Source organism: Humulus lupulus, chromosome 6 (genome assembly GCF_963169125.1).
Source record: "Humulus lupulus chromosome 6, drHumLupu1.1, whole genome shotgun sequence".
NCBI lineage: Eukaryota > Viridiplantae > Streptophyta > Magnoliopsida > Rosales > Cannabaceae > Humulus > Humulus lupulus.
Window position 1 is genome coordinate 23,030,071 of NC_084798.1, and position 12,370 is coordinate 23,042,440.

The window sequence follows — 12,370 nt, forward strand, 5'->3', positions numbered from 1 at the left end:
AGAAAAAAAAATATTATATAAAGGATATGTAAATGTTATGTAAATGTAGATAGTGATTAATTAGAGTTTGTGCATAACTATTATAAATATATGTATAAAAGAGCTGATGAAAGATATTTTTGTGAGTTTTAGCTAAATATTATAGAGAAAGTATATTACAAAATACATCACCAAAATATTTTTTTTTATAATTTACCTTAAACTTTTATATTATACCATACACGAGCTTCTCTATTTTTTCTCTACATTATTTAAATATTATATTATTTTAAAAATATTTTAGTTATTTTAATAAATAAAATAATTAAATATAATAGTATCACACTCGTATATATATATATATATAAAAGTTTATAAAAAATAATAAAATATTTATAGCTTGATGAATAGTATTTCACTACATATAGAAAAATACTATTTATTTAAGTAAAAAAATATAAATTTACATCACTTGTTGGAAGACTATTTAACTATTTTTTATTTATATTATAAAAAATTAGATATTTTAAGTCATTTATTAAGAGTACTCTAATAATATGTAAACCTCTCTAAAATAAATGAAACTATAGTCATCTATATTAATATTATACAGCGCAAGCAAGATGGAATGCGGTTTTTCCAAAACAAAGATAAAAATATCAACACTGAGAAATATGGGAGAAAATATTGATAGCGATATATAACAGTTGTAAAAAAAAAAAAAAAAAATCTTTTAATAAAAATATTCAATAAAATATAAATTAAATTATATTTCAAAAAATATCTCAATACAAAAGAAACCCTAGAGAGTCAATAACACAAAATCCCCCTAACCTCTCCGTGTCTCTGTAGCACTAAAATCCACGGCGGAATCCATTAATCCAACGCCACCGCACCAAGCGATCGACAACCAAATCCAAGCCTCCTCCACCTATCTCAACAAGGAAGGTACTCAGATGGAGGAATCAAAAGAAAGGAGAGAAAGATTGAGAGTGATGCGTGCCAAAGCTGATCAGGCTGAGAATTCTACGAACAATGAAACGACTCCTGCAATGCCTTTTTCTCACCTCTCCAATCCATTGGTCGACACCTCTGCAGCTACACCTTCGCAGGAAGCATCAAGGTTTGATTTTTATACAAATCCCATGGCACCATTTTCTGCCAACAAGAAAAGGAATACAGCAACTCACCATATTCCCTCACATCATTATGCGTATCCTGTTCCAGGACCCACTTCTGAAATGACTCAGGTAGCTCCTCAGTTTCAGAGCAATTACTATCCTTACCAAGGAAATTTAGGTCCCCCAAATGTGCCCGGTAGTACGATGGCTACTCAACCAAGAGGGCATAATTTTCTTAGTCCTGGATTTCGTCCAATGGGTATGGATAGTCCTTCTAATGCAGGAAGAGGTGGGAATCGGTGGCATGGTAGCAGCCTGAGTCCTGGCTCAGGCCGAAGAGGTGGACGACGAGGGATGGGTGGTCGTAGTTCCTCTACAATGGACAGACAATTGGGGCCTGAGAGGTTTTATGATTACTCCATGATTGAAGATCCATGGAAGTTTTTGACACCTGTTAGTTGGAAGGAGGTGGATGCTCCATTGAGTAGGTTGTACACTTCTGAAGCCTCAAGACCCTCCTTTGACATGCACAAAACTAAAGCTGAACATACTTCAAACAGTTTAAATCCTCAGCCAAGCCTGGCAGAGTACTTGGCTGCCTCTTTCAGCGAAGCCGTCAACGATGCACCAAGCCCATGACAGGATGTGGTTCTTGAATATTGAACTGTGCTAAGCAGTTTGTGGTTCATGTGCCATTGTTGAGCCAACCTCTATTTCAAGACTCGTTTCTTCCAGCTGAAGATGAATGCCTAACTATTTCCTGCCAGAAGAAGCATTTATTGGTGAGATTCAACAAACTTTAGGCAGATTCATCACAACAATTATGTAAAGCGTAGAGAAAGTACAAATTAGATTTTTCTTTCTTGTAGTTCTCTATACTTTGTGGAGTGAAAAATATCTCCTCGATTGAGAAATGTGTAATAATATGAATACGGTTGCTGTATAGAAATTTCAGTTAAAGGATATCTTTAGCCCAAAAATTAATATTTTTTTTAGTTCTTGTGTGCACGTATAATGCTTGGCCTTTACTTCTTTCCTATTCAATATAATATCCAGACTTTCTACCATGCCTCCCTCTGTTTCAGACATACGAATAGTCTCAATATTCAGGTCCACAACTACTTTGGTTTTCTTCTCAAAGATTGTAATGATTATGATACATAAGAAACTTGTCTGATCAATATTCAGGAAGTCAATCATCTTACATTTTTAGGATGATTTGAAAAACATAACCATGTGATTCTTTGTCTTTCAGGTGCTTATGTTTCATACATACTGGACTGGTATTTATCCACTAACCGCAGTCACTTATGATATGTACATACTTCTGTAACATCCCCTCACCTATATAATTTTTTTTATATATATATATATATTAACACACATTTATCCCATCAACTTGTTCTCATCAACGTATTCATATTATCTTCTGGTGTTTATTTGTTGGCTTTGTCAGCCAGACAAGTAGGAGTCAATGTTTTTTCCACTGCTGAAACTTTGAATGCATGGTGAGTTGGAAGTCAAAACCATGTGATCAAGAAAGTTGTCCCCAAGAATGATACAAATGAATTTTATTAGAAATTTTCTTTCATGAATTTTATGTGATCATTGGAACCTTTTTTCTTTAGAATCTGAAATAGATTTACTGTCCATGTTCTTGGTCTACATTCTTTTTCAGTATTAGCAAAACTATCTTCAGAATTGGTATGGTCAGAAATATACATACAAAATATTTTTTTCACACCCTTATTTGGATTAAGCAGAGGACAGAGTTATGCTCTACAGATTTGAAAAGAAAAAAAAAAGATGCTGCTATTCTTTCTGTAACAAAGTAATCAAAGAAGGGTGAAGCCTTTTCTCTTGGCGTATTTATGGTGCTTATTGTATGCCACTTATTGTCATATTCTTTTAATTTTTAGACTTTAAATCAAAATTCTCTAGCATGAAAAATGACAACACAAACTAATAGAGTTATAATCAATATACTTAATTGGTATTCGGGCAATGATCGATATGGAAAGGCTTTGTGATCAACAAACTAAAAACAACATTTTAGTTTTGCTGAACACTGCGTCAGGAAAACTAGTGACACTTGTTCAATATAGACAATTATTTCTGAAGTTACTTGCAATTTATAGGATTGTCTTAGTCTTCTTAAGGATGAGTAGTGCTTTGATTAAGAACTGCGTATGATTAATTCTAAGTACTTATCTGCTAAAGGCCAATAGGAGATTGAAGCAAGCAAAATAGAATTGATTTCAAATGAAAGAATAAGATGTAGGCACAAATGAGAAATTTCTTTTCACAACTTTCTCATGTGGTAAAAATATATGATCTACAAAATTGTTTCTACCAAATTATGTTAGTGCTATGATTTACAGTCAATTCAACTGAGAAGTGAAATCAATGAATATGTCTTCTCTGCATGGAATTGTGAGTCCGCCCATTGGATGCTCATATCCGAATTCTTCTTCAGCCATACTTAGCAATTCTTGAAATGCAGGCTCATTTAGGTACGAAAGAGGTACTACATATCGGTTTTTTTGCTCCTCTCCAACATAGACTGCAAAGTGGCCTTTTGGAATGTTTGTGGACTTCAAAGCTGCTTCTTTAATGCCTGAAAGTGATCTGCGGAGAGCCTTCTTTCGCTGAACAAAACCAGGCAATCTAAATGCCATGCTGATCTTTCAATGTATAGAGTTCACAAAATATTTTTTAGTAGAGAATGCGAGGACTCGATGATTTAGCTGAGTGGTTATGTTACCTATATATAGAGAGGAATGACTCATGGGGACGTTTACATCTAAGGCTTCTAAATAACTGGATCTGAAGGAGTTTGGGTACGTTTGGTACATATTTGGAGTCATAAGCACTTGAAACTCCACATGGCTTTGTCTTCCAAGTCATATTTTGAAGTTCGGTTGTGATTGGAACATTTATGCATTTGATCTGTTTAACCATTACCAAACAACTAGTGAACCCACTTAGAATTAAGATTTTCAGCAAAGAGACAATTGTGGCACATATCTGATCCATTAAATGGTCGGATAAACATTTCAAATGGAGGGTTGCATTTATTAAAATGTGTTTTTGTGGATATGGGACATGCCTAAGACATCTAACTTCAATTATCCTTTTCTTTTCATTTCTTTTTTTTTCATGGCGGGGCTGAGAAGTATAGCAAGAAAGTCGTAAAGAAAATTAAAGCTTAAATGGTTCTTTAAAAGAGATTAAGACAAACCGGCCAATCAGGTCGGAAGTATGGACTTTGAGTGGTGACTATAAAGACAATATCATGTGACTGCACAAGGACTATGCCTCACTAGATCCCATCTAGCTAATTTGCCTTGTAGTTTTGACCATTCATTTCGATATCTGTCCTACATTTTATCAAGGGCCTTGATTATAAATACACACAAGACTGGGATCACTATCATCCCAAGTCTTCATCAAACTCTCAACTATCAAGCCTTCCTTGCAAATTCTCTGAGATATCTCAACTCGCTTCTGCTTCTTTCTTCTTTCTTAAGACACTCTTATTACAAGCATGAGTTTCCTCTTTGCTAGCTTAGTTCATGCCAAGCAACTCATTCAGAAGCCTTTTTCAAGCACAAAAGATATTCTGAAAGGCTTTTTGGCAGTTTATGTTGGCGATGAGAGCAGAATGAAGAAATTTATGATCCCTGTGGCATACTTGAACCAACCATCTTTCCAAGACTTTCTAAGTCGAGCTGAAGAAGAATTTGGATTCGATCATCCAATGGGAGCTCTCACAATTCCTTGCTCAGAAGATGCCTTCATCGATCTTATTTCTTGCTTGAATGCATAATGATGACAGATGAGTATACACACTGACAGAAGACAATTATTGACAAAAATGATTTGTAATTATTTTTTGCCAAGGCAAACAATGCCAATACCATGTATATATTTTTCCTTAGGGACTGAGAAAACAAATGTCTCCAAGTGTGATATAAATGAATTCTTTCTTTAACAATTTTATTGAAGTTTTTCTTCCTTTGGATTCTGATGTAGATTATTATGCTAAATTTACGTAGGAGCAATGACAAAACCCACCACCATAGTAGCATTGTGATCAGCAGCTCAACCTTTCAAAATATTCACATAAAAAATAATAAAAGGATTGCAATGAAAGAATAGCCTGATTCTAGTATTGGTATGGAAACCATTGTTATAAGTTTACTACTCACTGAAGGATCATATCATAATAAAATAATGTCAGATAGCAAATAAATCAGTGCAACACTGAAGAGTTCAAGAGTTATGCTCATTATCTACCTATACCATATATATGTGTGATCGCATAGATCTTTAAATCCTAATCCAAGCAATTTTAAAGTAGCTCATTTCTCACAAGTTGGTTTTGATTTGAAAAGGAACTTATTTTAGTTTAACCCTTCAACAAGAAGTAATGATGTATAGTATAGTGTTGCTAATTCTCCTATTATTTACTTGGTAATTTCTGTTAAATGTATTTTTTCAGCTTAATTTCAGTACCTAATCAGATATTTTACCATGATAAATCATAGCAAAGACATTGTTTCTTTACAAGATGATTGCAAGAAAAAATTGGAAGGAAACACAAAACCAGCAGGCATAAACCTTTCCAATAGAATCTCTGCAATATACAAAGTTATCATGTGACCAGAAGAAATGTTTGAGCTATATCTTCTCTTTCTCACATGCATTGCAGTCTTTTAGAACATCTAGAGATGTCGAAAACAAGCTCTTCTGCCTAATATCTGCTTAGCATTTAAAATACTTGTGTGTCCTATTGTCAAATTTCATAATCTAACTCTGATATCATTGAAAAAAGATTGTATATGCAAATTAAGAAGGAACAATACACTCTTTCTCTCTAAATAGGAAAATAAATGTTCGAGAAAAATAAATGACTAAATGTGGATAGATTTGTCATGATGTTGTCTCTCAGCACATCTAAAAAGAATTTGGTTTGAGAGATTGAAACGGTAACATTGTCAGTTTCACATGCACAACCACTTTGTGGGAGATTGGATACAGGCAAACCCCACTCATTAGTTTTAATTGTGTAGAAAGAGGCTATGACTTTTGTGGCCAGTCAAATGACATTCTTATTAAAAATATTTCTACATTTTGTTGAGAAAAAACAGCCTGTAAACAATGAAAAAAGGCTTTGAATAAGAAGAAATCTTCTGTGTCATATGATAAGTAGACAACCGATGGTGTAGCAGATAATGATATGTCCCATTATGCATCAGCAATTGAAAGAGTAGATAATCATATTAAATGGAAGGTTGCTCTACTTTTGATATGAAAATGTGTTCCTTCAGATATTAGACAGGCCTGAGACATCTTACTGTAAATTTAAAATTCTGTGCACTAAATTGGTGTGGTGGGGTTGGGAAGAAGAGAAACAAAATTGCAGAGAAAAAATGAATTAGTATTGCATTTGATGATGAGTAGGAAGACAATATCATGTGATTGCACAAGGACTATGTCTCCCTAGACCCCATCCAGTCCAGCTAATTTGCTTTATAGTTTCTTGACCATTCATTTCAATGCAATCGATATACCTGTCCTACATATCCTATCAAGGGTATTATTCATTATAAATACACATAAGAATATGATCACTAGCATCCCAACTCCTCAAACTCACAAATATCAAGCTCTCCTTGCAAGCTTTCTGAGATATCTTTGCCTACTTTTGCTTCATTCTTCTTCCTTTAGACACTCTTATTACAATCATGGCTTTCGCTTTGCTAGCTTAGTTCATGCCAAGCAACTCATTCAGAGGCCTTTTACAAGCACAAAAGATATTCCTAAAGGCTTTTTGGCAGTTTATGTTGGTGATGAGAGAAGAATGAAGAGATTTGTGATCCCTGTGGCATACTTGAACCAGCCTTCATTCCAAGACTTTCTAAGTCAAGCTGAAGAACAATTCGGATTCGATCATCCAATGGGAGCTCTTACAATTCCCTGCACAGAAGATGCCTTCCTCGATCTTATTTCTCGCTTGAATGCCTAAAGAATGGCATACACATGCTGATTATTGACCGTCTAACAAAAATGATTGTTACAATTTTGTAAGGCAGACATTGCCAAAACCATGTAAATATTTTTCCTTGGGGGCCAAAGTTAAAAGTGTCCCTAAGATTGAGAGAAATTCATACTGCTACACTTTTTTCTTCATTACATGACAACTACCAACTTTTCAAATTTATATGCACACATAGAGCAGTAGAAAATAACTATTTGATTATCATCATAATAAATCTTTTTTGTCATATATTATTATTTAAAAAAAAATATTAAGTACAACTATTCATATAGACTAGACTACCATAACTAAAGAAAGTATCCGTATACATAAATATGTGTATATATATATTGTGTACATTCTGATTCTGGTGTACACGAGTCATTAGACCAGGCCAAAATATTGAAGAAATTTACGTTTGAATATTGGAGTAATATTCATTTCCATATTAAATTTAATTTTAGATTGAATTTACATTTTCATCGAAAGTATTTTAAATAAGATTTCGTTATATACTGATAAGATAATTTTGAAATTTCCAAAATGATATGATGGATTTTCTAGTTTAGACAAATTCAAAACAGAGGAAATATTTGCCACTATCCCATATGTTTTACATAGCATCTACGCATTTTGTTGAAGGTAGAAACTCTATGTTATTTACAGTTTAACTAATATCCAACACCAAGAGTAACGAGCTATATTTTATGTGGTATTTTTTTATGAAATGAACACTGTTTACAGCATTTTTGTTTATTTATATATCAACTAGTGATGAAAGGTAATAAAAACTTGTTAATTAGAATTGATTTTTCAGCCGTACAAACAAATCTACTATATGCATTATCTTCATGTTTAGTTGCAGGATAAGACAGCATGTGATTATATATACTAAGATAATTTCTCAAAATGCCTATATGCTTAAATTGAATGTTACTCAGTCAATCAAGGATAGCTGTAAGCAATGAACATGTTTAGGTCCAAAGCGACATCAAGATTACCTTGCAATGGACATGGTGTCTCCTTTCATTAAATGAGAAAGAAAGAGTTGTAAGACAATACCATGTGATGTGATGTGATATCAGTAGCCCACTTCATAAGCCTCCACCACTCATTCAAACCAACAGAACTTATCCTTCTACTTTTTTTCAAATATAAATAAGCATAAGATTGGAAGCTAACCATCAACGCAACAAATCACATTTCCAAAGGTTTCCACTTCCTTTGACATCTTCTCTCCATTCTTCATTCTCAACTATTCTTCTTCCTTCTCTACATACATCAATCACTATGGGATTCAGTTTGCCAAGAGTAGTTCCAGCTAAGAAATTGCTTCGACGATCTTTTTCCAATTCAAACAAAGCCGCTTCAATGGCAGTTGATGTCCCTAAAGGCCATTTAGCAGTTTATGTTGGCGAGAACGAAAAGAAGAGGTTTGTTGTTCCTGTGTCATTCTTAAGCCAACCTTTATTTCAAGAGTTGCTTGTCCAAGCTGAAGAAGAATATGGATATGATCATCCGATGGGAGGCCTAACAATTCCCTGCACAGAAGATGCATTTATCGACACCATCTCAAATCTGAATGCTTCATGAGACTCAACAAAATTAGGCAGATTCATTACAACATTTTTGTAAAGTGACCAATGTCAATACAATATGTAGAACATTTTTTCCACGTTATTTTTTATTCTTTTTTCCTTGAGGAGTGGATTATGGCTCCCAGAATGAGGATGTTATGAAACATGATATATAAATAAAAAATTATTTATCTATTTCTTTCCAGATTTTGTTATTAATTTCTGTCCAATTCATTTTTATTCATCTTAACATGATTTAATCTTGAGGACTCTTAAAATGCTGCAGTAATTTGGCTATAATTTATTTCTTTAGTAACTTTCAGAGTTTTATCTAATTCACAGATGTTCTGTAGAAATTACTAATCCAATTCATACTGTCAATAATATTTTCTTGTTATAATTATAAAGTTTCTAGATTTACCAAACAGAGGAACTTTAACTATTGCTTAGCTGTTGCTGTGTTAATATTTACAGAACAACATCACATGGTAGGTCAGTTGGTGCTTCTAATCAACAGATATATATATATATATATATATATATAAACCAAAAGTTTGTAACCATTGAAAACTTATGGTTTTGAGTAGTGCCATGAGAGAGTGGCCAGAAGTTATTGTAATAACTATAAGTGGCTCTAATCCATTAGTCCATCTGATCTATGGACCAACTGATTTTTCAAAATAGTCGGTATAAGATTCAGTCACTTAGAAATTATATAAAAGTTGAGAAATATGATGTTGGATTATTCATCATGACACTATGCCTTTCCGATCCTCATCAATCATTTTATTAAGAGTTATCTTTGGATTTTTTTTTGACATATGTATTATGCAGAGGATTAGATTCAGGAGTGAGACAAGCCCTCATTGTATTGCTCTTCAACTTGACAAACAAATGGTTCTTATGTACTAAGAAACAAAATTAGTGTGATTTAACTGTTTAACCAAACATTAAAAAGTTTTAACTTTAATGGCTTGAATCTTCTTGTTTTTCAGGAGAAAAAGTACTTTTCAGACAAATATTATTTTCTCTGCATTTTCTCATTAAATGAAATAAAAGGAATAAGTTAAAATGTTCTCTGCATTTTCTTATTAAATGAAATAAAAGGAATAAGTTAAAATGTTCTGTGCCACTAAAAGATAGGCCATGCCAGTACAAGTTGTACCACTGATACTGATATGATCCAGTACATGAGCAGATAAAGATTTTAAAACTAAGGCTGCTTTGATTTCAATTATAAATGTGTGTGACCCTTGAAATTGGGACATGCCTTAGACATCTTTATACAAAATTTGTGATCTGAGCTGGTTTGGTGGGGCTAAGAATGAGGAGCAACAAAACTTTAGATAAATATGAAGGTATGATTAGTGGGAAGACAATACCATGTGATTGCCCAATGGCTAATGCCTCTCACCAGACCCCATTGTATACAAGATTATTGCTTATATATAGTCATGAAAACAGGTTCCATAGCACCACAACTCCTCACATTCTAAAGAATCAAACCTTTCTTTCTTCTCAGTGATCTCTTACTTTTTCTTTCTTTAAAGAATTTTACAACAATGGGTTTTCGCTTTGCAAGCTTAGTTCATGCCAAACAACTCATTCAGAAGCCTTTTTCAAGTACAAAAGATGTTCCAAAAGGGTACTTGGCAGTTTATGTTGGAGAAAAGAGAATGAAGAGATTTGTGATCCCTGTGTCATTCTTGAACCAGCCATCATTCCAAGACTTGCTATGTCAAGCTGAACAAGAGTTTGGATTTGATCATCCAATGGGAGCTCTTACGATTCCCTGCAATGAAGAAGCCTTCATCCAACTCGTTTCTCACTTGAACGTCTAATGATGAGTAGACAGAAATAGAAGACAACTGCTAACAATACTGCTAATTACTACAATTTTGTAAAGGCATATGATGCCAATACCATGTACATATTTTTTTTTCCTTGGAGACCAAAAGCAAAATGTCCCCAAGAATGATACAAATGAATAAAATTGCATTTTTTCTTCAACCATTTGTGTGCAATTTTTTTCCTCTTATATTATGATATAGAGTCTTTATACATTGTCAATTCTCTTATTCTACAGTTATAGCAATAGCAGCTCAGCTTGCAAATGAAAAATAATATCCTGGAACACAACATTTATTTTGTATTTTAGTTTTAAAAAGAATGAGATTGATCTATTGATACAGAAAGAAAACGTTAATTACTCTGTCCTAGCCTTGTTCTTGTGAATACTTGGTTTACTAAGGATGAGCGTGGCACCTGAAAACCACTGAAATGGTAATGGCTCTTCAAACAAAAAGTGCCCAACTAGGCCAGAAGTGAGAAAGTTGGTAGCAAAATTGGTGACCGTAGCTTGAAGAGAAGAGAGAGCTCTAAGACTGTTGACATAACATCCCCACATTGTGAGGTTGAATAGTACTACCAAACCATACCTGATTATCTGATGAGAGCTAAAAAGCTTGGCGGATATGGCAGCTAGAGCGGCGTTGAGCCCCGCTGACACTGCCCACCCGTACCCTGCTTTCTTGTTCTTCATACCCCTCACGCCGTTGTATTCGATTCGGATCTCTAGCAAGAGGGAGGAACCGAGTGGAAGACAGTTCAGTTGCCAACCTACTGATTTAATTAATTTTTTTTCTTTAGGATTTATTTTAGTAAATATATTAATTAGAATAAGTTTTAAAATAATTAATTTGACTTTTAATTTTTTGGCCAATAGTGTATTAATTTATCTAAACTTAGCCTTTTGGATTGATTTTGTTATAATTTGAGCTAATTTCTTTATTATAAAAAACAATGATTTAGCTTAGAGAGACTGCATGCATGTACGAGTTATTTTATTGAATAGAACTCACTGCTAAATTGAGATGATGACGGGTGTCAAAGCGAATTCACATTATATTCAAAAGTAGCAAAAGTGAAATAAATTGAATGTAAAGGAGTACCCAATTTTTTTGTTTTTTTTTTGCCAGTAAATCATCTTTGTAACTCAAGATTGGGAGTTCAAACATTCACACCCTCCATTTGTACCTATTATATAATATTGTATAGATTTGTATCCTTTTTATATAATATTGTATATAAAAAACTTATAATTTTACATTAAGTAGTTTGTTGTTAGTATTTACTCATAAAATTGCCCAAATTGCAAATTATTTATTGAGCAAGCACTCTAGGGTGCCCAACCCTCTAGGACGTGGCATATCTTATTAGTGTGATTTAGTATCAAGTCTCATATATTTTAATTTAAATTCAATTTAATGAAAATATATGGAACCCGATATTAATATACTTCAATATCAATTGAGTCACTTTGTAACTGATGCTAATGAAATGGTATTTGCGTCAGTTACAATACTAACACATCTAGATATAGCAGTGTTTGCATCAGTGGGATACTGACAGTAATAGAGGGAGAGTTAGCGCCAGTGGCTAACTGACGCTAAAAAGAAATTGTATATGGGTCGAAGCCCTTTTATCAAATACCCTAATGATAATAACAAACCCTATCTCTCAATCTATCATTTTCTTTATCTCCGCCTCCCACACTTTCTTTTCTCTACCTCCATCTCTCTCTTCTCTTCTCTTTGTTGTCCTCTCTCTCTCTCTCTCTCTCTCTTGCTTAGGGATGAATGTCGGAGCTT

The 12,370-nt window shown here is 33.6% G+C and overlaps 7 protein-coding genes across 7 annotated transcripts; 5 read left to right on the forward strand and 2 right to left on the reverse strand.

The window, feature by feature from the left end:
* The first annotated feature begins 764 nt into the window (after nt 1-764).
* LOC133781896 (protein SICKLE) lies at nt 765-2,752 on the forward strand. Its single transcript, XM_062221007.1, has 2 exons — nt 765-1,882; nt 2,356-2,752. The coding sequence occupies exon 1, from the start codon at nt 936-938 to the stop codon at nt 1,737-1,739; it is 804 nt and encodes a 267-aa protein (XP_062076991.1). The 5' UTR covers nt 765-935; the 3' UTR covers nt 1,740-1,882; nt 2,356-2,752.
* Nucleotides 2,753-3,276: 524 nt separating this feature from the next.
* On the reverse strand, nt 3,277-4,132 carry LOC133781898 (auxin-responsive protein SAUR21-like). The gene has a single exon (XM_062221008.1). It carries the CDS (start codon nt 3,776-3,778, stop codon nt 3,482-3,484), a length of 297 nt encoding a protein of 98 aa, XP_062076992.1. The 5' UTR covers nt 3,779-4,132; the 3' UTR covers nt 3,277-3,481.
* Nucleotides 4,133-4,496: 364 nt separating this feature from the next.
* Nucleotides 4,497-5,097, forward strand: LOC133781899 (auxin-induced protein 15A-like). The gene has a single exon (XM_062221009.1). It carries the CDS (start codon nt 4,648-4,650, stop codon nt 4,927-4,929), a length of 282 nt encoding a protein of 93 aa, XP_062076993.1. The 5' UTR covers nt 4,497-4,647; the 3' UTR covers nt 4,930-5,097.
* A 1,282-nt stretch (nt 5,098-6,379) lies between these two features.
* On the forward strand, nt 6,380-7,321 carry LOC133781900 (auxin-induced protein 15A-like). The gene has a single exon (XM_062221010.1). The coding sequence runs from the start codon at nt 6,730-6,732 to the stop codon at nt 7,129-7,131; it is 402 nt and encodes a 133-aa protein (XP_062076994.1). The 5' UTR covers nt 6,380-6,729; the 3' UTR covers nt 7,132-7,321.
* A 998-nt stretch (nt 7,322-8,319) lies between these two features.
* On the forward strand, nt 8,320-8,925 carry LOC133781901 (indole-3-acetic acid-induced protein ARG7-like). Its single transcript, XM_062221012.1, has one exon. The coding sequence runs from the start codon at nt 8,434-8,436 to the stop codon at nt 8,734-8,736; it is 303 nt and encodes a 100-aa protein (XP_062076996.1). The 5' UTR covers nt 8,320-8,433; the 3' UTR covers nt 8,737-8,925.
* Nucleotides 8,926-10,186: 1,261 nt separating this feature from the next.
* LOC133781903 (auxin-induced protein X15-like) lies at nt 10,187-10,730 on the forward strand. The gene has a single exon (XM_062221014.1). It carries the CDS (start codon nt 10,283-10,285, stop codon nt 10,559-10,561), a length of 279 nt encoding a protein of 92 aa, XP_062076998.1. The 5' UTR covers nt 10,187-10,282; the 3' UTR covers nt 10,562-10,730.
* A 196-nt stretch (nt 10,731-10,926) lies between these two features.
* Nucleotides 10,927-11,262, reverse strand: LOC133784843 (uncharacterized). The gene has a single exon (XM_062224116.1). It carries the CDS (start codon nt 11,260-11,262, stop codon nt 10,927-10,929), a length of 336 nt encoding a protein of 111 aa, XP_062080100.1.
* Nucleotides 11,263-12,370: the final 1,108 nt, after the last annotated feature.

Bases quoted from the DNA above. Each gene is read 5' to 3' on its own strand.
- LOC133781896 (XM_062221007.1), top strand. From the start codon at position 936: ATGGAGGAATCAAAAGAAAGGAGAGAAAGATTGAGAGTGATGCGTGCC.
- LOC133781898 (XM_062221008.1), bottom strand. From the start codon at position 3,778: ATGGCATTTAGATTGCCTGGTTTTGTTCAGCGAAAGAAGGCTCTCCGC.
- LOC133781899 (XM_062221009.1), top strand. From the start codon at position 4,648: ATGAGTTTCCTCTTTGCTAGCTTAGTTCATGCCAAGCAACTCATTCAG.
- LOC133781900 (XM_062221010.1), top strand. From the start codon at position 6,730: ATGATCACTAGCATCCCAACTCCTCAAACTCACAAATATCAAGCTCTC.
- LOC133781901 (XM_062221012.1), top strand. From the start codon at position 8,434: ATGGGATTCAGTTTGCCAAGAGTAGTTCCAGCTAAGAAATTGCTTCGA.
- LOC133781903 (XM_062221014.1), top strand. From the start codon at position 10,283: ATGGGTTTTCGCTTTGCAAGCTTAGTTCATGCCAAACAACTCATTCAG.
- LOC133784843 (XM_062224116.1), bottom strand. From the start codon at position 11,262: ATGAAGAACAAGAAAGCAGGGTACGGGTGGGCAGTGTCAGCGGGGCTC.